A 21,291-nucleotide genomic window follows, 5' to 3' on the forward strand; every position below is an offset into this window, starting at 1 on the left:
TAGAAGACCCTTTTCTGATTCACTTGAGTTTTTAGACATTTCCTATCACCATGATGCCTAAAGATATCCCAAAAATTAAAGTCACTGGACAGACATTTAGTCCTCTTCTGATTCTTTCCAAGAGAGGGCTAATGTAGGATCCCAGAAGTGGTGATTGGTCATTAACAATAAATAAGAAAGCCAAGAAATGCACCTTGTATCTGGAGGCAGTTGCACATAGATTGCAGATAATATGTAGGTCCTGCCATCCCCCCAACACATTCCTGAAGTGGTACCTCTCTGTCAGACTACTCTGTCACAGCCAGAAGCAGAACATACTCCAGTGTTACTGCTCCAGAGCATGAAATGCCCAGATTTGTACTGAAGCCCATTATCATTGGAAGCACTGAAGAGGAGAAGGGAGATTTCCAGTTTGACATTGTGCTCTGTAGAAAGCCAATAAAAGCAGGCTGGGTATCTCACAAAGACATGACATTGACTTTAATGGATTTCCAGCAGTTAACAAGCCCCAAGATCACTTTCATCCTCACTACTTTCCACCCACTGCTGTGCTAGACCAGCACTCATCCTTCTTCAGCTTGAGTTTTGTATGCTTCTCCCACAATCAGTTGAAAATACAGAATTTGTTGGGTCATGTCTCCATGCACAGAGCTGTACTAGATCTCCTAAACCCTCTTAACCTCCACATTTTTGTAATTCAATTCTTCCTAATAATTCATCCTATTTAACAGGTGCAACCCCAGCAGAACACTGCTGGAGTCCCTGACCAGGCAACTTACTTCCGTGCATGACCTGGCAGAGACACAGAAGAGATTCTCTACCCAGGCTGGGGAATATTCCACCTTCTACCTACAGTGCACTTGTACAACAACTTGTTTTCGTGTTTCTCACAGACCAGCACTGCCAAGGGAGCTTGGCTAACTGAAGGAAATGTCCAGTAGCTTGAACGAACCACAAATCTGAGATAAACACACCATGTCTGCAAGCATGGCTGAAGAACAGGTGTATAAATTGTTTTCAGGAGCTAGAAGCAGCCTGAGGTGGTAAGTAAGGGTCCAGTGAAGCAGAAAGCAGCAGGCTGGGGCACTGCTGTGAGGAAAGCAGTTTCTCTCACTCTCCCAGAAGAGGAAAATGAAAATCCAATTTTGTTAAATGAAGTCCAAGTTGTTCAGCTGAAACCAAAGTAAAGGACAACATATTAAGAGAGAGTGCACAAAGCATGCCAGCAAAGCTATGCTGTTGGTAGTTCCCTTGCACCACTAGCACAGGCAAAGATGTGCAGCCTGAAGGAAGAGCAGGGAACAGATTCCATTCAGAACCCTCACTTCCAGTAAAAGAGGGTGGGACTTGGAGAAGTAGCAATATATCAGACCTGAAAACGTGCCTTCTACAAGATGCAATTTAGGATTGAAGGCATTTATTGCTGTGCATGTTCTGGTTTGGCTTTTTTTGGTTAAGCCCAGGTAGTCTGAATCACCAAAAAGGGGACAACCAGATCTCTGGTCAACTAAAGCTTCTGTGCTTCTTCCACTTGTTTATGGACCATGAAGGGCTTCTTGTCTGAAAAAGGAAGAGGAAAGCCAGGCAAAGCAGTGAAGCAGCCTTCTGGTGAATCAGAATGCATATAATTGGCCCAGAAATACCTACCACCCTCCTATTGGGCCCATTTAAGATCTCAAAGCTGCTTGAGGAGCCGCTGACTTCCAAAACATTTTAGCACCATCTGTCTTTTAGCTTGCATTGGAAAATGCTACTCTGAGGCAAGATGAGTTATCCAACTGAAAGCAAGGGAGAAACATCAGTCTACCCTGAGTCAAACTTCATTTTCAAATGATGCCTATCTATAATGTTAGTCTAAAACCCAACAAGTGACAATAGGAATTGTAGTTGTCTGAAAAACTGCAGTCTGAGAACACAAAATATTCTTACACAGGAAATTGGATGGGATGAAGCTTGCAACACCACCTTTTTTTCCAAATTGTAAAAGTTGCCATTAAAATCAAAACCTGTGTCAGAACAGGACCAAGCCAGGATACCTTTTCCTCTCCAGACCAATAAAGAATCTTTTCATGTTCACAGAGTTTTCTTTTCCCTTTCCTGGTTGCTGTCCACACAGGGAAAGGGTTCCACAGCTGAACTTTGAAGACAGCTACCACCCATATGTTCATCACCTCTGCTGAGGACAAAGGAGCCCACAGCGAGCACTGAGGACTTTGACAGATTTTCCAATTTTTCTGATTTAGCAGAGAGTAACTTGGCTGTGCACATAATTATTTGCTCTCAGGTGAATCAGACCACATCAAGACTTTTTCGAATACATCTTACTGTGGAGAAAAGGCCATTTCAGAGCTGGGCTACAACACAGTGATAAAAAAATGCTTTTGAAAAATTATTAATCACTTCATCTCCCCTATCTTATATGTTAGAACACCCTGCTTTCATAGTCTCACTCAATATACAGGCTGTTCACATGCCATGGCTTAGAGACTGGATTTCAATCAGAGAATGAAGCACCAACAAAACCAAGTAGTGTAGTTAACATTAAACACTAGGCATTCTTTAGAGTTTCAGCTCTGGTAAGTGCTGTCATATTATGACCATCAGAGAAGCTCCTGGAAAAGCAGGATAAGTCAGACAATGCAAACATGCAATTTTTAACTTCATTAACCAGTGGTCAAGAACTGTTTAGCATAGGAAAAAACTTTATTTCACTGGGTTTTCTAAGCACAGAAAAAGTGATGATTTTATTAAAACAATTTCTGCTGGGAAAATGCATTCAGAATACAGAACAGATGTTTCCCAGAGCTGGTGGAGAGTCTATAGCAAAAACCTTTCATAAACCCCTGTACCCTGGAGATCTGAGCAAATGATTTGAGATATATCCTTCAGCATTTCCTGTCAGTGGAATAGCTGAAGCTCCCTCAATTTACTTAAAGAAAAAGAAATTAAAGAAAGGAAGAATTCTGAGCCCCAAATTCCCTGCAGGAATCTGTTTTTCCTATTCAGAGTAAGCTGACTAGCTGCAATAACTCAGGAGAGTCCCAAGGTCCAGAGGCTTGACAGGCAGATGTGTCATCTCCCCATCAGCTGTGAATGCTGGTGTAGGGAAGGAGGACAGTGGCCTCACAGGGAAGTTCACGAGAGGAGGAAGGTGAGTGAGCTAAGCAAACCCAGGGCTGCCATAGACATGAGCTGCAAAGCACTTCATGGACCAAAATCTTCTGCTGGCCAGCTGTACTTGGAGTGGGATGGCAGGCAGAGCAGAAGTGCAGGCAGCACCATTCCCAAACACCCTGTATTTTCCCTGGATACTGCCTGCTCTTCTGGAAGTGGCAACATTGCTTTTATACTGTGATGCATCCAGTTTTTAAAGAAGGCATTGCAAGAAAGGGGACAGTCTGACCCAACCTCTCCACTGAGAGTTAATGCTTAAGGGGACCAACACTCTCTGGGTAAAAGGAAGGACTGAAGACTGAAAGAGGTGTTTTCTTGTGGGCTGCAACAATCACTTCTGTTTCCTCAGGTAAAAAGACAGATGAATGAGAGATAAATGATACCTACAACCTGTGTCATTTCACTAGTTCCTTCCAGTGACAAAGAGCCCTGCAAGCACAGTGCTTTTACTGAGGCAAGTGAAAATGAAATACTGAAGTGGGCACATGAGTATCCTGGCCATGTGGGTGTCTCTGTTATGCAGCCAGGTCCCCACGCATGGTGTAAGACTTCTCCTCTCCCAGCATATAAACTGAGTAATGCATAGTACCAACTGTCCCCATCCCCTTGCACTTGATTTCTTGTCAATCTGATGGATCAAGATCTACTCCTAACAGGTGTCTGCTTCACTATTACATTCCTCTCAATTCACAAAACCCACCTTCCCTCCCTGTCTCTCTTTTGGAAGGAAACAGAAAGGAAAAGGAAGAAGGAAAGTGAACTTGCAGGCAATAAGGAAACTGTAAGAGCTGGCTTGGGTTCACCCATTGCTGTCCTAGTGGGCAGTACCAACCTCACAGTCCCCCTCTGGCTGACATTCCTTTCCTTCTGACCTGCAGAGTCTGATTTCTTCAGGCTCAGTGCAGCCCAGGCTGCTCCAGACAGGGCCATGCACTATTCCGTGTGCTGCCCTGCTCCAGCTGGGGCTCCAGGGAGAGCCTGCTGCTCCCAGCAACCCAGCCAGGCCACTCCGTCCCTTCAACCTTCCTAATCCCCTTGTTTTCCCCCCACCTTGTTTATGCTGGATAAAAATTCACTCAAAATGAAAGCACTTACATGGGAAGCTAAATTATGTTTGAATGGAATTAAAACTCTTTCCATGAAGAATGTTTTGTGCCACTAAAGAGACCTTTCCTCCTGCCTAGACATTCGGACACTCAGAGTCCGGGAGCTTCTTGGAGAGTTTTTGGTACCTTCTTATGCCCTGGGAGCCTGAACAATGTTTAACAGGCAGCTGAGCAGCCTAAGCACATAGAGCTGAGACACTTCATCTGCTTGTTACCTACCAGCTCCACCACAGCCCATTTAAACAGCACCTGAAACCAACTGCCAAGCCAGGGAAACTGAGGCAGGAGCCATTACTGCAGCCAGACAAGTGGGACTTAAAACACTCTGGGAGCACAAGCCAAATGTAGCCACTCTTAGGTAACCTCAGACCATCTCCTTCCACAAGGTCTCCCTGCCTCCCTGGTGGAAGAGGTGCCCAAATCCCTTGCTGTCATTGGAACAGCTGTGGGGGAATTGAGGACTGAGGCCCTTTCCTCCCTGCCCCATGGGTGCTGGGGGAGCTTCCCTGACCCTCCCAGGGCCATCTGTGCTTTGCAGGGGGAGTGGGGTGTCAAACCCACCCACCACAAACTGACTCCAGGATTCAGCAACAACCGAAGAAAAGGAGTGGCTAATCCCCTCCCTAACACAGCCTGATGCATCTCACACTCCCTTTCCCTCTCTAGGAAGTGGAACTGCAACATAATCTGAATATTTCCTTTTGCTTCTGATCTTTGCCCTGGAGAAACTTGTTACCCATTCCCTAGGGCTGTCCAAGTTACCATCTGGCCTCAGAAATACAACAGCAAACACAGTCCAGTGTTCCAGCCTAAAACTAATTTGCTTTCTTTCCCCACTTGACAGCTGAATAAATACTTTGTCCTCACCATTTGAAAAGGGGAGCTGCAGCAAAGGGGTTTTGTCCACTGCAGCTACAAGCATCAGCCTTGTCTCCAAATTAAGCCTGAACAAGTGGCTCAAAGTGAACACATTTATTCCACAAATGTAACCCCTTTCTGCTCAGAATCAACCACGAGCAGTTTACAACTTCTAATTTATTTGTTGCTTGCTATTGTCCAACAAGCCATTTTGGCAATTGATTGTTCCTTGGACCTTCCAGACATTTTTCTGATCAGTGTAAGCAACTTTTATTTTGTGGACACAGATTCCTGTTTGAAAGTAGAGAGCCTGAGAGTCAAGACAGCCCAGCCAGTCTTTCAGACTGATCATCCTGCAGTGACTGCTCTCAGAGCTTATTAGACTCTTACTCTTTCATAGACTGGCTCTGCCCCCCAGACTCATTTGCCTAAAACACTCTCAGAAATGATGAGGCAGTTTATGCAATTGAGGCAAATACAATTTTTCATTTGAGCAAATATTCAAGGAAATTAGGCATTTGCCCAGCTCTGAACCACAAATGCATGATTTAGCCAATGCCACAGTTATTGGCTAAGCACTGTCGAGTTTTACAATTAGGGTAATGGATTTAACTTTCAATGTAATTTCCATATGGATAAACTGATCTCCTCAAGTACATTCGCCCATGTGCTCCCTTCATCACAGTTAATTAATATAAAACTATTTAATAACGTCCACTCAAATACAAAAGACCATTCAGACTCTTCTGGCGTCAGTAAAAGCAACAGCCTCCAAATGTGATACACCAGCTGTAGACGAGAGCAAAAGAAAATTTAATTAAGAGCGATCAAGAGCACGACAGTTGCAAACAGAAATCAGATTTTATAAATGTTCTACACTGTGATTATCCCAGCTCCTGAAAGGGTTAATTGTGCCAACCAGTACCAACTCCCAGGTGCTTTAGATGTGCCCAAGAGACCTTTGAGATGAGGAAAGTAGTGGGGCTGTGAGCCAAAACCTGGCATAGCTAAGCATGGAGCAGCAGGGATTTGGCATCATGTGTGCAGGAGCACTGCAGCAGCCTTGCCCAGAGCTGCAGCCCTGCCCAGAGCTGGTGGTGGCACCACACTCAACAGGAAGAAACTACAGAAACACTGTTTGGAAGCAGCTTTAGCCATAGCATCAATGGATAGCTTCTGCAGATGTTTTGGGTGCTTAAATAATGTTAATTGCTCATTAACAAAATCCATGCTATTTCATTTCTGAAGTGAAGCATTTGACAAGAGTGATACTGAGTTACCTGCCTTCCTGGATGATTTCTGAAAGAAGCATATGAATTGTGACTCACAAGATAAGCACAACTGAAGTTTCCACTAAGAATGAGTAAGTGGCAGTGTTTGAAATAGCTGGGGATTTTTGTTACAATGGAGAAAGCTTTATTGCTTGGATGGATTCATTTGTGCAATATTGCAGCACTCATAAAGCCACTAAAATAAAACTGTGTAAGGCTCAACATTGACTGCACAGCAGAAATCAAACCACTTATTTTGACAGGTGGAAGGCCACCATCCAGAAAACTTGATTTCAGGGAACAGTGCATTTACAAAACAAACTCTGTGGAGCATGTGACCAGCTGCCACTGGGAACTTAGACAGGAAGAAAAAGAACATCTTAGTCCACAGGAAATGTGGAGCAAGTAACAGGGCCGTGCCATTCAGGTTGTGCTCTGCCCATTCAGGTGTGCTCAGCACCTATTGCTTGGGACTGTCTTTACCCTGCCCAACCTTTACCACAAACAAAGGGGAAAAAGGAGATAGATTTCATTTCTCTGTTTGTCACAAGTCTGGAACACCACAGCCAAGTGTGTAAAGGAATACTGCAAGCCCACTAGCCCCGCCTGGTTTCAAAGCAACACGCAATACTGGAAAGACCCTAGCTGAAAGAAAATCAGAGCCTGCCTATCTGTTGGTGGGACAGGTGGAGTAAAGACTCTAGCACCTCTTGTTGCTTGCTTCTCAGGCAGGTCTCAAGCAGCACCCACCGCACAGGAAGGCACTGGACAGCCCCTGAGAACAGGCAGATGTGGCCAACCTGATTGCCATGCTGTCCTGACTCAGGGCTTCTTCTCCAGCCTTACCAGGGAGATCTGTCCCCTTTGCACATATACACCTCCACACTTTGGCATCTTCACTTGATGACCTTCTCTCCTACCACCAAGCACCAGACTGGCAGATTCTAGTCCTATGACTAGAAAAAGTGCATCCCTAAGATGAGAAAAATCCCTCTCAATAATTTCCAGAAAAGACTTCAAGCTGGCACTCAGAAACCCACAAAGAAAAGCACTTGGTGTGAAAATATCAAACCTAAGATAGGCATTTTCTAGCAGAAGAGTCTTAACTACAGAGGGAATCAGAAGGTCTACCAGCTAATGGTATGGGATTTATGCTTAGTTATCTCTATGCTAGAGAAAATCAGGCAAGTCTGAGAAGGTTGCAATATGAATGTAAGACTCTGGGCTGGGAGAAAAAAAGCACAGTATCTGCTTTTCTTTAAAGAGAAGATCAGTGGCTTATTGCATGGAAGGGTAGATTTGGGACAGGGGATAACTCTGAAAAGCAGAGGGAACAAGAACACTCTCAGTCCTAGAGGACTTACTCAGCTCCTACAAAGGGGAGTTCCTGCTTTGCCTTAGCAAACCACAGAACTGTGGGAAATGCATTTCATGGCTGTCTGCTCTGGTAAAACCCGAGTGAATCAACTCACAGAGGTAAACATTTGGACTAGTCATAGGAAAATCATCTGGCACAGCTAACCAAACCTCAGCATCAGGCCAGCTGTAGGCACCTACCTTTCCACTCCTGAGGCTCCTCTTCCTGTTAAAAATGTGCCTGGACTGCAAAGAGACATCCCCAGAGTGCATGTCACGTGTTGGGGAAAACTGAAAGGAGGTATGCAGACAGCTGGACAGAGCCCTCAGACAGGTCTGCTGGAACAAAGATGCTCCTCTACTCACACAGGAGGAAGCAACCTTCACTAAAGATTTCCCACTAGGGATTTCCCAGGGAAAGAGCAGACCCCTGCAGAGAGTTCACAGATGTGGGTTATGTTACAGCACGTACACAGTTACTTGCATTGCTTCTGGCCAATTGTGACCAATACAGCTCAGGTTAAGTTAGCACAACCCAGAGACTTGCTCCAAGCCTAAATGAATTAAAAGCTGGGCTCCAAGAAGCCCTAAATGCTATGATTCTGTGATTCTGTGAAACCTAGCAATGCTGAAGTCTACTCCTCCTACCCTGAACTGAGTGACATTACAGTAGAACACCAAATATGAGTTAGAGTGGGAAAACCAGCTGAGGTGGCAAGCATGTGTCAAATCAGCTGAATTTAACAGTCTTGTTTTCAAATCCATAAATCAGATCATCCCTGGAATCTCAGTCATGGTCTAAATCCCTGGATTTTGCAGTCTTCTAGAAGTATATTTTGCACTAAGTTAAATTTCACTAGAAACACATGAGTAGCATTCAAAAGGACTCTGATGCAATGTGCAGCACTGCTACTGGCCACAGCCCCTCCGGTGAGGAAGCTCTCACAAAGTGAGAGAGCAGAAACCCTGCTGGTACTGCCACCAGTACCTTAAGCATTCCACTGGAGAATTCCTGCTCTCCAGCCTGAAGTTAACTAGCACAACTCTCAGCAGGAGAGCTGCACTCCAGCAACCTGTCCAGCAAGTAAATCCAGCTTACACAGGAATCAATGCCTTTCCTCAAGAATGCAACCAGAGACAGACGAGCACCGTAAAACAAGAAACAAGCAAAGCATCCTGTTGCAGGTGGGCTCATGTGCAGATGTGGTGAGGCAGCAGAGCAGCTGAGTGTATTTTCACAGCACACTCAAGAACAGCAGAGCTGCTGCCAATGAACCAGGTCCCTGCCCTTAGGACAAGGTCTAATGTCAGAGCCTCCAGTCACTGACAGCAGCCTCTGTGTCCCCTGATTTCAGCAGAGAGCCTGGGCTCAAAATACATCCCTCTCCCAGCTGCACTGTGATCTGAAGCATTACTCTAGCTAGAAAAGATGCTCTCTGAATTTCTTCTGCCAGTCATTTGTGGCAGTGTGAAAGGCACATCAGGGCCTTCAAGCCATGAGCCTCAAAACCTCTCAGGATGACAGGTAAAGAAAACTTGTTTGGACTGTTCTTGAAAAGCATTCTTGGCCACAGTGGGATGTGGAGTCAGCTTCTTAGCAGCAAGCCCAGCACAGCATGGCATCAGTGAGAGCAGCCAGATGCCCTCAGCTTCTGATCTGCTGCTGCCAAACCCTGAAGAGACAAACTTGCCCTTCTTATTTACAGAGGTGCCTTTCAGGACTAGAAACTGTCTCTATGATACAAAAGTCAGGTAAAGGGGTAACGTATCAGAAAAGTCCTCATAATCCCCAAAATGCCCATAAAAACTTAAATCAAGCCAGTTATAAAACAGGCATATACTACTAAGAGGCATGGCAAGAAATAAAGTCTTCTTCCTCTGTGCCTAATGCTTCAGCAGGTAATCACCTTGCACCGCTGGACTCATTTGGGCCCAAAAGAGAGGTGACACTGTGCAATTTCCCATCCTGCCTCTAGATTCTCTTTTTTTTTCCCACTGCAGCAGATGAAGCCTGAAAGTTTTCAGTCATATTTCTTCTAAACTAAATTATATCGTAAAAGCAAATATTTTCACTAGAGTTTAAAAAAAACCAAGAAACTTTTCAGAACTGCAAACTTTTTGAAAAATCTTTCATCAAAGTGATTAGGGGTTGGTGATGCATGGGCTTGCTGAGATAGCACTCACTGGCAGATCTCCAGGTAACAGATTCATTTCATTATGTTCTGAACCATTACTGTCTCTCTACCAAATCCTAAGGGGATCCATTTCAACACCACTGCATAAGAACACCTGATTTTCATAGTAAACATAACATCTAAACTTGATCCCACAGAAACAGAGATAGGGAGGCAGCTAAGACCTGCATTTTAACAATATGCCTCATTGTTTGTGCCTTCTTCTAGCAGGAAAATATTTTTAAGGAAGAGGAGAAATTCCTTGTTAGGCAGGTTTTATATGGTGCTACACATGGTGATAGCAGGATGAGCAGGTGATGTGGTGGACATAGTTTGCTCTGCAAAATTTCTTATATTATAAAGCAACAAACAAAAAAATCACAAGCAAGTCTCAGAGTTTAGGACTTAGGTCCAAAGGAGAATGGCCAATGAGGGGGAAAAAAATTCTGGCTTAGAAAATTAGAAAAATCTTAACTCAAAGAAAGGTCAAATGTTCAACTTTAAAGAGCTCTTTTGCCAGATCACTGATTAGAATAAAACTAGGTTTCAGGTGAAACAGAGCTGAGGTGAGAGACCTGTGGAAAGGAGCCCAGAAGTCATGTAATGATCACAATTAAAATTGGGTTGGAGGACAGTACTTTGGGAAAAACCTTCAGGGATGTCATGGAAGGGTCATAACAAGAAATGAACTAGTTGGTAGCTCTTGTTAGAGCACATCTCCTGGCATCCACTCACACTTAATCTGCACTGCATGCAAACAGCCTCACACAGCTCAGAGCTGTACCCAAGTCACTGCAGATCAACATGCAGACTTTAACAGCTGCTTGGATTAACTGGGTTCCACTCAGCCACAGACCACCACCATGCCTGCCTTTCCCTCAACAGGCCTGAAGGAAACTCCACTTGTACAATGTGATCTAATGCAGGATGCTTGCACACAAGATGCTATTGAAAACCTACTGCAGTTTTAGATGCTTGACCTGTACTCTTCCTGGTAAATTTTTAGGAAGGAAGCTCCTTTGGAGCAAATGAGACTGCTCACATGAATAAGGACTATCAGGTCATACACTGCACTCCAGAAGGCTTTAAGTACATAACACAAGTGAAGCAATTCTCTGTGTAATGTCAATTCCCAATGTGACCACTAACACAAAAGAATCTGAGTGTAATGGACACAGAAATCCAGACAAAGCCAAAGATGACCATCATTGCTGGAGCACTGAGGTAAGGTGTCAAGGAGACAGCCACCCCTAAAATCCACATGAGCAGTTTTTGAGGGGATTGCCAGAGAGCTCTGAGCCAGCATTGCTCAGAGGGAAGGAACCATAGTCCTGTGACTTTACCAAGGAGACAATGCTATTTGGTCCATTGCTTTCAGATGGTAGGAATAAAACACCAACTCCAATATTTGCTGAGAAAATGCTTGGAAACACTGAACTTTAAGGCATTTCATTCTCAAACAGGCTCACAAATATTTAGTTTCTGAAAAATTACCATGGCATTTCTGCAAGCAGGAAATTATTGGAGAAAACATGCCTGAAGCACACTCATACTGTGAAATTAAGCTGAGGACAGAGATCCATGACAGAGACCCATGGCAAAATCCAAAGATTTCTCTGATTCCCTTCCCGTCTCTCTCAAGGACCCAGAGAAGTACCTAGCTATTTACTAGACAATGACTGGGAGAGGGTGAAGAAGGGGAAAACTTGAAACATCTGACAGTCTGTGTCTTTACCAGCCAAGGCAAAGCTTTCCCCCAAGCAGTACAATGCTGGATCCAGAGGACCATGCGTCCAATCACTCCTGAGCACATGGGAACCTCAATCCTCTGGCAGAGCCTGACAGCTGCAGATGCTCCACACTACCTATCAGGGTGCACACCTACAAACAAGCCCAGCAGTGTCAAACTGCACAATTTTCCATTCTCCTTCCAGCTGAACAGCATTTTCTGGGAACAAGGGAACAACAGTGGGCCAGAAGAATGCCTGGATGCTGAACAGCATGGTGAGAAGGGCAGCTCCCTGCAGGAGGAGCCTGGGTGTCTGTATATAGGTACCAAGGACTTCCTCCACTATACCACTAATCCGATTAACAGCTTTAGGCAACTCTGAAATGTTATCATTCAAGGGCTTCCATTCATAAAGGGTCTTAGGCTGTTTCTGTACAGAGGTTGCATTCTTCCCACTAGAAATAAAGCAGGGAGTAGCATTTTCTCCCAGGGAAGAATGGAGCCCAATCCCCCACCATGCTGAAGTAGGCCACCCTCTTACAATTCACAAGAGTGTCAAACAAGCCTCACAAGAGAAAAATCAACCCTTCCTGCCCATGCCAAGAGTCCCTCACAGGGCAGGTGACCACAGAGATGCCTCTGTGTGTGCCCTGCAGAAAGCATCCCAGTCCCAGGGGCGGCCCATTTGTCAGCTGCACTCCCAGGGGTACAAATGAAACCTGCTAGAGATGAGGACAAGGGAAAGTGAATGAGGTGACATCTCCATTCACCCAAGGCAAAGCACTGTATGATGCATCAGTAACAAGTGCAAAGAAGAGACTGGTCCAAACACACCACACAAGCCATGGCTGTAAGAGACCCATGGCAGCATTAAATGATACAGATGTGAGTTATAAAACCCAGTTCGTTTTCCAGATGGCACAGGTCTGGCACCAGTGCCAAGTGAAAGAAATGTGCTAGACATGACAACTAAAAAAGCTACCAGAGAAAACGGATACATTCAAACATATCTGACTTTACTTTCCTCATCTAATGTCCTCATCTAACTTCAGGAATCAACAAAGGGATGTGAAAGAGATTAATGCTACCTGTCCCACCTAGTCCTCATTTTCTGATATATCTTCTGCTCCTAACAACCTACTACCTAAGAATGTGTGACAGCCAAAAACATGATGGGCTAAGTGACACAGCAATACAGGACAATGGCATTTCCAGGGAGCTAGCCATAATCTGAAGAACTGGACAGCCCTTCTCTACCCAGAATTTCAGGTACATTGACAAATAAATATGCCTGTGTTGGATGTGTCATGTTTCACACTCATCCCAACAGGAAGGTGGACCACTCATCCCCAGAACCAGACCTACATGGTACTGAGATGCTCTGAAGCCACAGCTAGGCAGTTACAAGGAAAGAGAACCAGCCATCAGTGCTTTCAAATGACAGATGAGCTGAGTTGCACGGGGGTCAGGTGAACATACAGTTTCAGTGATTTTTGCCTTTACCCACCCTGTCACCCTACTTGCCTAGAGGCAGAACAGCAAAGAAAAACAGAAATTTGTTCTGACCCGCTTTGTCTCCAGTCCCTCTGGTACATCTCAGAGCTCAGACTTCCAGCAATTTCTCTCTTGCAGCATAAAGTGAACTAGAGGGAAAAACACTGTGGAGAGCCCTCTGATTCAGATGCAGTGTTTCAGAGACTGTTAGAGCTGCAGTCCAGTCAGAGTCCTGAGTCAAGAAACACCTTTGGTCCAGCATGAGACCGAGCACACATTAGGGTTGCACAGAGGACAAACTGAGCACATGCTTTACAGAAAATCAACACCATTGTTAACCTATTTTGATTAGAATATCACTTCTAGGGCAGTCTGGATGCACAATTGCAATGAGTTTCACTAGGCAGACAGCTGAGAAAATGTATTATTCCATTAAGATCATATAGGGAAAGAAAAAGGAGCACAATACGAGTCAGAACTCCTGACAAACTGAGTGGCTCAACTTCAAACATATCTCCTTCCAAATTAGCAAAAAGCTATTTCCTCATAGAAAGAGACCAGTGCTATAAATCTGAAAACATCCCTCAGACAAGATAGGATTTGGCTATATCAATCTGTGACTTGATTTTTATTTAACAAAGCTCAGAGCTGGATCCCACCCTCGGTGCCATAGCTGAGCTCTGCACACACCACCCTGGCTGTGGGAACAGCACCAGCAGGGAAATGGAAGCGCTCCTTCCCTAAGGACAAAAGCAGGTGAGAGAAGGCATCCCCACGCCAGGGCTGCCCTTACCTGAAGTGTGTCTTGCGTTGCCATCTGAGTGCTTTGTTAAGTCAGCAGTTCTGTCTATTTGAAACAACTTCAGATCATCTTCATCTAAAGCGATATCTCCCCAAAAGGCAGCTGGAGAGAAACAAAGTGCAATTAGTTCAGTTTTTATTTTGGAAGGAAGGCACAGTTCCCAGCTAGCTTGTATCACACAAAAAAGGCAATGACTTCATGGACCAGAAAAAGGCCAAAGGTTGCTGCAGTTCTAGAAGTACCAACAGGGGATGGACATCAGTGGAGGCCAAGTGACAGCACTTCCATTAAATCCCACCATAGATGCACCAAAATGAGATGATTACCTGGGATCCCTTGTGCCACTCACTCACTCACTCAGGTGTGACTCCCAACAAGGTGGTGTTCACTCCCCATTAAAGCCTGCAGGAGGCAAGCACCAGCACTGTCCTATCTCCTGTGAAGGAGCCAAGTAAGTCACAGCTCAGATCCTCACTGAGACACTGCACTGCACCATCCCCAGGTGAACAGTGTGTGTAAGACTGGAGAAGAGCAGTGAAGCACTCCAGCCCAGCAGTGGATACCTAAAGGCTACAGGATCAGGATCTCACACACCCAGACACACTGCAGTGGTCCCAGTCCAACCTGAGAGCCAGCCTACCATTTCCACTTAGCTGGAGAAACACCAGTTATTTGTCCCCTTGTGGATTAGTTCCCTAGATTTAAGTTTGCAGAATTTTCAGTTCTGTAAAAATCTTTGCATTTCAGTCAGAAGGCAGGAAAATAAGGTAAACAAATGGATCACTTGACATTCACAGCTCAGAGAAACAGACTAGAAATCATTTGAGTGGAAAAAATTACACCCCTGGAGTATCCTGGCTGAGTTGATGCTGCACAATACCAATAGGTACCATTTTGAGAATTTGAACAAAATAAACACAGGCAAGGAGGCTGTTGACCAAGCCTAGCAGATCTTTCAGAGATAAACATTACAGAGCTCTTAAAACTCATACAAGCAGCCTGTATAGGCTGATGAAAAATTAGAAAAAACAGAGTTAATTAATCAATGATGCAGTTGAAGAGAATTCAGTCAGACAGACGAGGAACGATAGTAAGGCACTGTCTGCAACAATGACCAGATTTGATGAAATTTCTTTTTACTTCTCTTGTTAAGTCAACATTTACATTACTTGAGGGGAAAAAACATCCCATTGCTGCACTAGGAACATAACTGATCAGAGCATGTTAGACCTGAAAAACCAATGTGCTTTACCAATCATCTCACTTTTACTGCCAAGACCAAATGGAACACGGACCTTTGCCTGAATATCAGAAACTTGCAATCAGATCTATGGCAATTGAATTAAGAAGGGTTAACTCAGAGTTCTCTGACACAACATGGTACTGGTTCTGATACGGGACTTCATTCCTGTATTCTGCACCTCAGTCAGTACAATAGTGTTTGCCAATGCCAATGTCACTGGTCTGGGATGTGGGCATGGAAAGACATCTTTGCTTGCTGCTGCCTGCTACAAGCAGCAGAGCCCTGGCATGAGCAGAGGGAGACTCCACTGCTTCTCCCCTTCCCTGGGACAAATCTGTCTCCCCTGTTTACCTGGCTGTGGCAGCCTTAAGAGAAGCTGGTTCCAGCTTTTTGACTGGGTCTCCTCAAAACTGCTACCAAAACCCAGGTCCAGAAGAGGACACAGCTAATCCAGACAAATCTATAACAGACTAACATCATCAATAACTAGGGTAGACCCTCCATTTGCTACACAAACACAGAACTAAGGCTCAATTCTGGGCAATCCAAGCCATGACTCAGAACAGAGAACACAAAACACCGGCAGATCCCCCCCAGGTAACAAGTCTACCAGTACAGCCAAACATCCCAAGCTGATTGGGGTGGAAGTGGAAGAAAGCAGTGACATAGGTTCCTGTGACTGCAGTTTGAAGAGAAGGCGTTTTATCCATCCACAGAAATGACTTGCCCAGAGCAGTGTGGCAGTGAAGAGGCAGAGATGCAAATGGGATCCCAATGCCATCCCATCACCTCCCCAGCCACGTCTGGGGAGTCATTGCTGTAGTGGCCACCTGCCACCAGCGTTCCCTTCCCTCTTGTCACACCCACTGTCCCAACTCATGGCCACCACCCTGGGCTCTCAGTGGCTCTTTCCCTAGCACCACACAGTCTGTCTCTCAGGCTAAGGCAGCCCATGCCAGAACACAGCTCTCAGAGCAAGCCTGCAGTGTGGATTTACACCAATGGAATTGTTATGTTTCTCTTCCCAATGAAAGGCAGCAGTTTACTCCCAGTTCTAGCAAAGAGATCTCTTTCTCTTACAAAGTAATACATCATCCTGAAAGACAGCCCACTACAAAAGCAGAATTTTTCCAGCTCTCAGCAGTCCCAGCGTGCTCCAGGGTAACCATGATTTATCCCAGTCCCCAACCAGCTGAACAATTTTCCTTGCTGGAAGTCCCAGCTGAGAATGCTACACTGCAACTTCTCCTGTGCCACCAAAGACCTCTTCCCAAAAGCTGCAAGCCTGAAAGGCTGCCTGCACCCAGAGGGAGCTGTCCCACAGGAAAGCCCAAGCACTTTATTTTAAAGGGTCACAAGTTCAGAGAATGCTGGCAAACAAAGCATCTGAAACCATCCCCTCTGGATTCTTTTACTGAGTTCTCCATTTTAATTTAATGTGGGAGGATTTCCAATTAAAAAAAAAAAAAAAAAAAAAAACAAAAACAAACCAGAAACAAACAAAAATATAAATCTCCAAACAGCAGGCTAACAAGCTTGGAAAGCAGAGTTTCTCTTGGCAGAGCTCTGCAGTGTACACCCAGGTGCAAACTCTTAACACACAGTGCAAGAGCATGCCAGCTTTTCTTTTAGAAAATGCATTAATCCCTCTGGATAGCAGGAACAGAGCAGATCTTATTGAGCTTGATGGAGCCAAATTTGAGAGACTTTGCTCCTCTACTGGACTGGGAACCTGCACCAACCACCTGAATGCTGAACCTCACCACCCCCAGCACATGCAACAGAGAGCAGTTCTTTCCTGGGCAAAGGGGAAGGATGACTAAACAAACAAATTCAGCACCAAAATGAAAAAAGCAGCCTGGCAAGCTGTCTGCATTCGCAGCACATTTCTCCCACAGGAAAACAGTCCACATGCTGACATCTGAATGTGTGCTGAGCACAGGGTGCCATGACAGCAGGAGCTAAGGCAGGTGGCACTGGGAAGGAGAACACTTCCTCTGGGCACAGGACAGGCTCAACAGTTTTTCCAGAGCCCAAAACCATAAATGTCTTCACAGTCCTCATTTTCCACAGTAACATTTTGGGGAATCCCCAGCAATGTGACAGCACAGTGTCTTCTTTCTAAAAAGTTCATCACTCTCCCCTGTGATTCACCTCCACCCTGCTTTTTCCCCCCTAACACCACCCTTCTCCTATTCCCACTTGCATTTTCTCCTTTCCCTGGTTCTGAGTAGCACAATCTTATTTTAGGGGAGAAAAATAATTGTGCTGTCTCTCATGAGAATTCAATTCAGAAATGTTCACAACAGTTTAAAACTTTCATTTTCCACGAAACGTGTGTTTCATCCAGGTTTTTTAATAATAATCTCATACTTTGTGGGTTTCTTTCTCTCCTTCAAAGGCACATAAGGAAAAGAATAAATCATCAAAAGAAGCTTATGGTATTCAGACAGAAAACAAATAATATGGTTTCTAAAAATATATCTCAACCCAAAATGTACTGTTGCAATTAATTAAAACCAGGCTTATCTTGCGGATGGGTATCCTTCACCCCTAACCACAGTTAGCTACAAGCTTCTACAAGAACACCAGCCACTTGAGCTGCCAGAAGAAAAATATAACTCCATCCTTGAAAAACATCAGCCAGTGTCTGTGTTTGAACTGATCTTCAGCCACCAAGTTGGAGCACTCCTTTAATCCATTTGCCTGTCACAAACTCTTGTCAGAAAGCCCCTATTCCAGTACAGGTTTATCCTGGTGGCAGGGATCAGCAGGGCAGTGCCCCTCTGCACACCGTGGAAGAGCACTGCAATGTTCCCTCTAGCACTGGCCAGAACCAGCTGTGACAGAGAGTGACAGAAAGAGAGACTTTGGAAACATGCATACACTGCCTGCCAGGAAAGCACCTCCATCCCCCTCCACCTCAAATACAGACTCACCATCTGAAGCTGTTATTAAAAAATGGCAGGTTCTAAGTGCTGAATGGGATCTGAACCTAGATTGAAGACCATGTCTTAGTCAAAGGGGCCTCTTGCTTTGGGGTCACACCAAGTTGTGTCACCAGCTCAAGGATCTTCTCTGCATTTGCAGCTATCTGGCACAGCTCACACCGACAGATTTCCTTTCACTCCCTCTAGCACAGTTCTAACACAGTTTTGCTGCTCTTCTTGAGCAGGTGTCCCACAGGGTAATGCAGAAATGGGCAGGTTAAACAGAGAGCAATGTGAACCCAAGTAGGTGCCTCAGATTTGTTTTATCGATACTCACCACCCAAACTCAGTTTTCATGAGCATTCCCAGCCCCTGTGTGTAGATAATAGCTGGGTTCCCAAGCACAGGTACCTCATGACTTGTGCCAGTACAAAATATACAGGGAAGAAGTGCCTGCACAACAAACCTTCACATCTCCAGCTCTGTGAGCATCACAGGCAGGCAGCTGACAGAGCCTGCCTGGCACAGACCCAGCTGTGTCACCCCAGTGATGAGCCAGGCACACCCTCTGTTGGTGCCTCAGTGCAAACCCAGGATGTGCTCTGAACCCATCCACGAGATCAGTCACACCTGCATTCCTAAGGCACAATCTCTATCCCACCACATCTCTGCTGTCCATCATGCACCTTATGGAAGGTCCTGGGGCACCAATTAGCTCCTTTTGTTCTAGAGCTGACTGTACCACATCCAAATAATAGAAGAGAAAACCAATGTCCCTCCCACCTGAGCCACAGGAGCACCTGGCAAGGGGTGCTGGCCATATGTGGACATGGTAACACATCCCACCTCCTGGCAAACAGGAGCTCCTCAGGGACTGGCAAAACCATGCCAAGTTATTTCTGAGCATTTGCAGAATGCTTCCCAACCTGACAGGTCTGGGTGGTGGGAGATTTCATTTTCAGGGCTGGCCAGGCTCTCGTTCAGGCTGACACTGTGCAGTCTAACAATAAGAAAATAAATCAACAGATCAAAGCAGGTTCCCAGCACCTCCATATTTCTTTTCTCACAGGCAGACAGGTCTGTTGCTGAGCCTCCTGCTGGCACAGGAACCAGCAGAACAATATTCTGAGCTATGCTAAGATTTATACCTTAGAGAAAAAACTCAGTGCATTCCTCAGGGCAAAGTAACAGCTGGGTCAGAGGGAAAAGCAAAGTCTCAAAAGGCAGAAACCAGTGAAAGAGGACAGAGAAAAAATCCCAGACCAGCAATCTGGAAATAGAGCCAGATCATGAGCATCAAACACTCAAACCAAAGGAAGATGGGAAACAAGCAGCTAGTTAACAAAAAGCATTAATACTGCCACATTCAGCCACTGTGTTTTCATCCAGATCAATTTGTTTCTCCCCACTGGCCAGCTTTGGGGCTGAGCTGCCATGGAGGCTCTGGGGGTAACCAGCTCCACTCAGCAAGGCTGTCTGGAGTCTGAGCTGGTGTCTGGCATCACTGGGGCCTCCTGGCAACAGGGACTTGGTGCTTCTGTCTTCAGTGGGAAGTTCTCTTGCCCAGGGAGCCCATTTTGTTTCAGAAATTGCTCTCAGTTTGTGTAGGAATGCCTATGAACATGGTCTGCTTCTAAACGGCAACAAATATTTCAAAAACATCAAAATCTCCTGGGAATCAGAGTCCAAACCCCTATTCAGATATCTGCAGAAACCTGAACTGCTAAATTATCATGTGTAGTGCTCCCAAAGCACCCTCTCTTGGGAAGTGATCTGCCAGAAATCCTGATTCATATTCAATGGATTTCCTTTCCTGGAGGGTGACAATGCAGGAACAATGAAATACTTTGGGCTTGAGCTTGTTCAAAACTGCAAACATACATGTGAGCCTACACAATGCCCAGCTTTGCTGTCCCTGGATTGAATACCATGTTATTTTAACCAAGAACCAAGGAATAGCGCTTGCCATAATCACGTTAGCACAAAGGCATTTTCATTTTAAAATTCACATCTCTTTTGCTGCTGTGACTTCCTCACTCAAGGTCTTCATTTTTTCCACTTCAGCATGGTATTGTCAAACCAATCCAGTAATCCTAATCTACAAACCCATTCCATGTAAAATGAGCAGTGCAGGAGGGCATGTGTGAGCACAGAGAGCTGGAAAGCCATGCCACAAGCAGCTGGAAATCCGTGCCACAAGCAGCTGGAAATCCGTGCCACAAGCAGCGGAGCAGCTCCCTCTATGGGCCCTGAAATGGTTAAACACCTGCGCCTTCGGAAGCGAGCCCGCCCGGGTGGGCGGCTGTGCCAGCACCCAGAGCACCTCACGGCTTTGGGATCTGCTCCCCTCTAATGCGGGCAAACCCAAGCACCTGGCTTAGCCCCTCATGCTTCCACAGGATGTAAATTAAGCTGTGGGAGCCTCATAACACTCTGTTTTCTGCTCCAGGTGATGGTGCCAGTTCCATGGCAATGCTGACATGAGGCAGGGATCTGGCTGTGCATCTCTGAATTTTTCTCCCTGAAAGCTGTACACACTCTGCAGAGTGCCTCTTGGCCACAATTTTGGTGTAGGCAGGAAACAGCCTTTAGGGAGAAGCTGTCATGGACTCATGAACACATGCAGTTTGAGCTCTGCCCCAACACAGACAAACATCCTCAAGGCCACCCCAAAGCAGGTAAATTCACCTGGAGACCTCACTCCCTTTCAAGTGAAACCAACTCAGCAACTCACTTGGCTTTCCTGACCAGGCAAGTCCTGCCCCCTCCTGCTACCTGATGGACACAGGTATCCTTCCTGGATTCTGTCCATTCCACCACAGCCATGATTCTCCAACAGCTTCTGTCATACCCTGCTCAAAGTTATTTTAGTTGAATGAAGGCAGCAGACAGAGACAGGAGACCAAGAATCAGCCGTCTCCACCCCTGCCAAGGCCTGCACCCCACAGGGCATACAGAAATGGGAACCAGGAAACAAAACCATAACCAGATAAAAGGATTTTGTGGTCTGATCGTAAACGATGAGACCCATAAATAACACAGGGGCACTATTTGACAGAAGCAGCCCTTTCTCCAGGTGCCTATGGAGTGACCCTTGTTAGCTCAACATGCAAAGCAGCAATGCTGCCTTGGAAACCCAGCATAGCTTCAGCTG

General features: G+C 45.4%; 1 protein-coding gene across 1 annotated transcript in view; it reads right to left on the reverse strand.

Moving 5' to 3' along the window:
• TLL2 (tolloid like 2) overlaps positions 1–21,291 on the reverse strand; it is an 83,638-nt gene that overhangs the window by 38,387 nt on the left and 23,960 nt on the right. The window contains exon 2 of the mRNA XM_058810281.1: positions 13,956–14,066. Coding sequence (XP_058666264.1) covers positions 13,956–14,066 — 111 coding nt within the window. The remainder of the gene's footprint in view (positions 1–13,955; positions 14,067–21,291) is intronic.

The sequence above is a fragment of the Ammospiza caudacuta genome, chromosome 9, assembly GCF_027887145.1.
Source record: "Ammospiza caudacuta isolate bAmmCau1 chromosome 9, bAmmCau1.pri, whole genome shotgun sequence".
In the NCBI taxonomy this organism is placed as follows: domain Eukaryota; kingdom Metazoa; phylum Chordata; class Aves; order Passeriformes; family Passerellidae; genus Ammospiza; species Ammospiza caudacuta.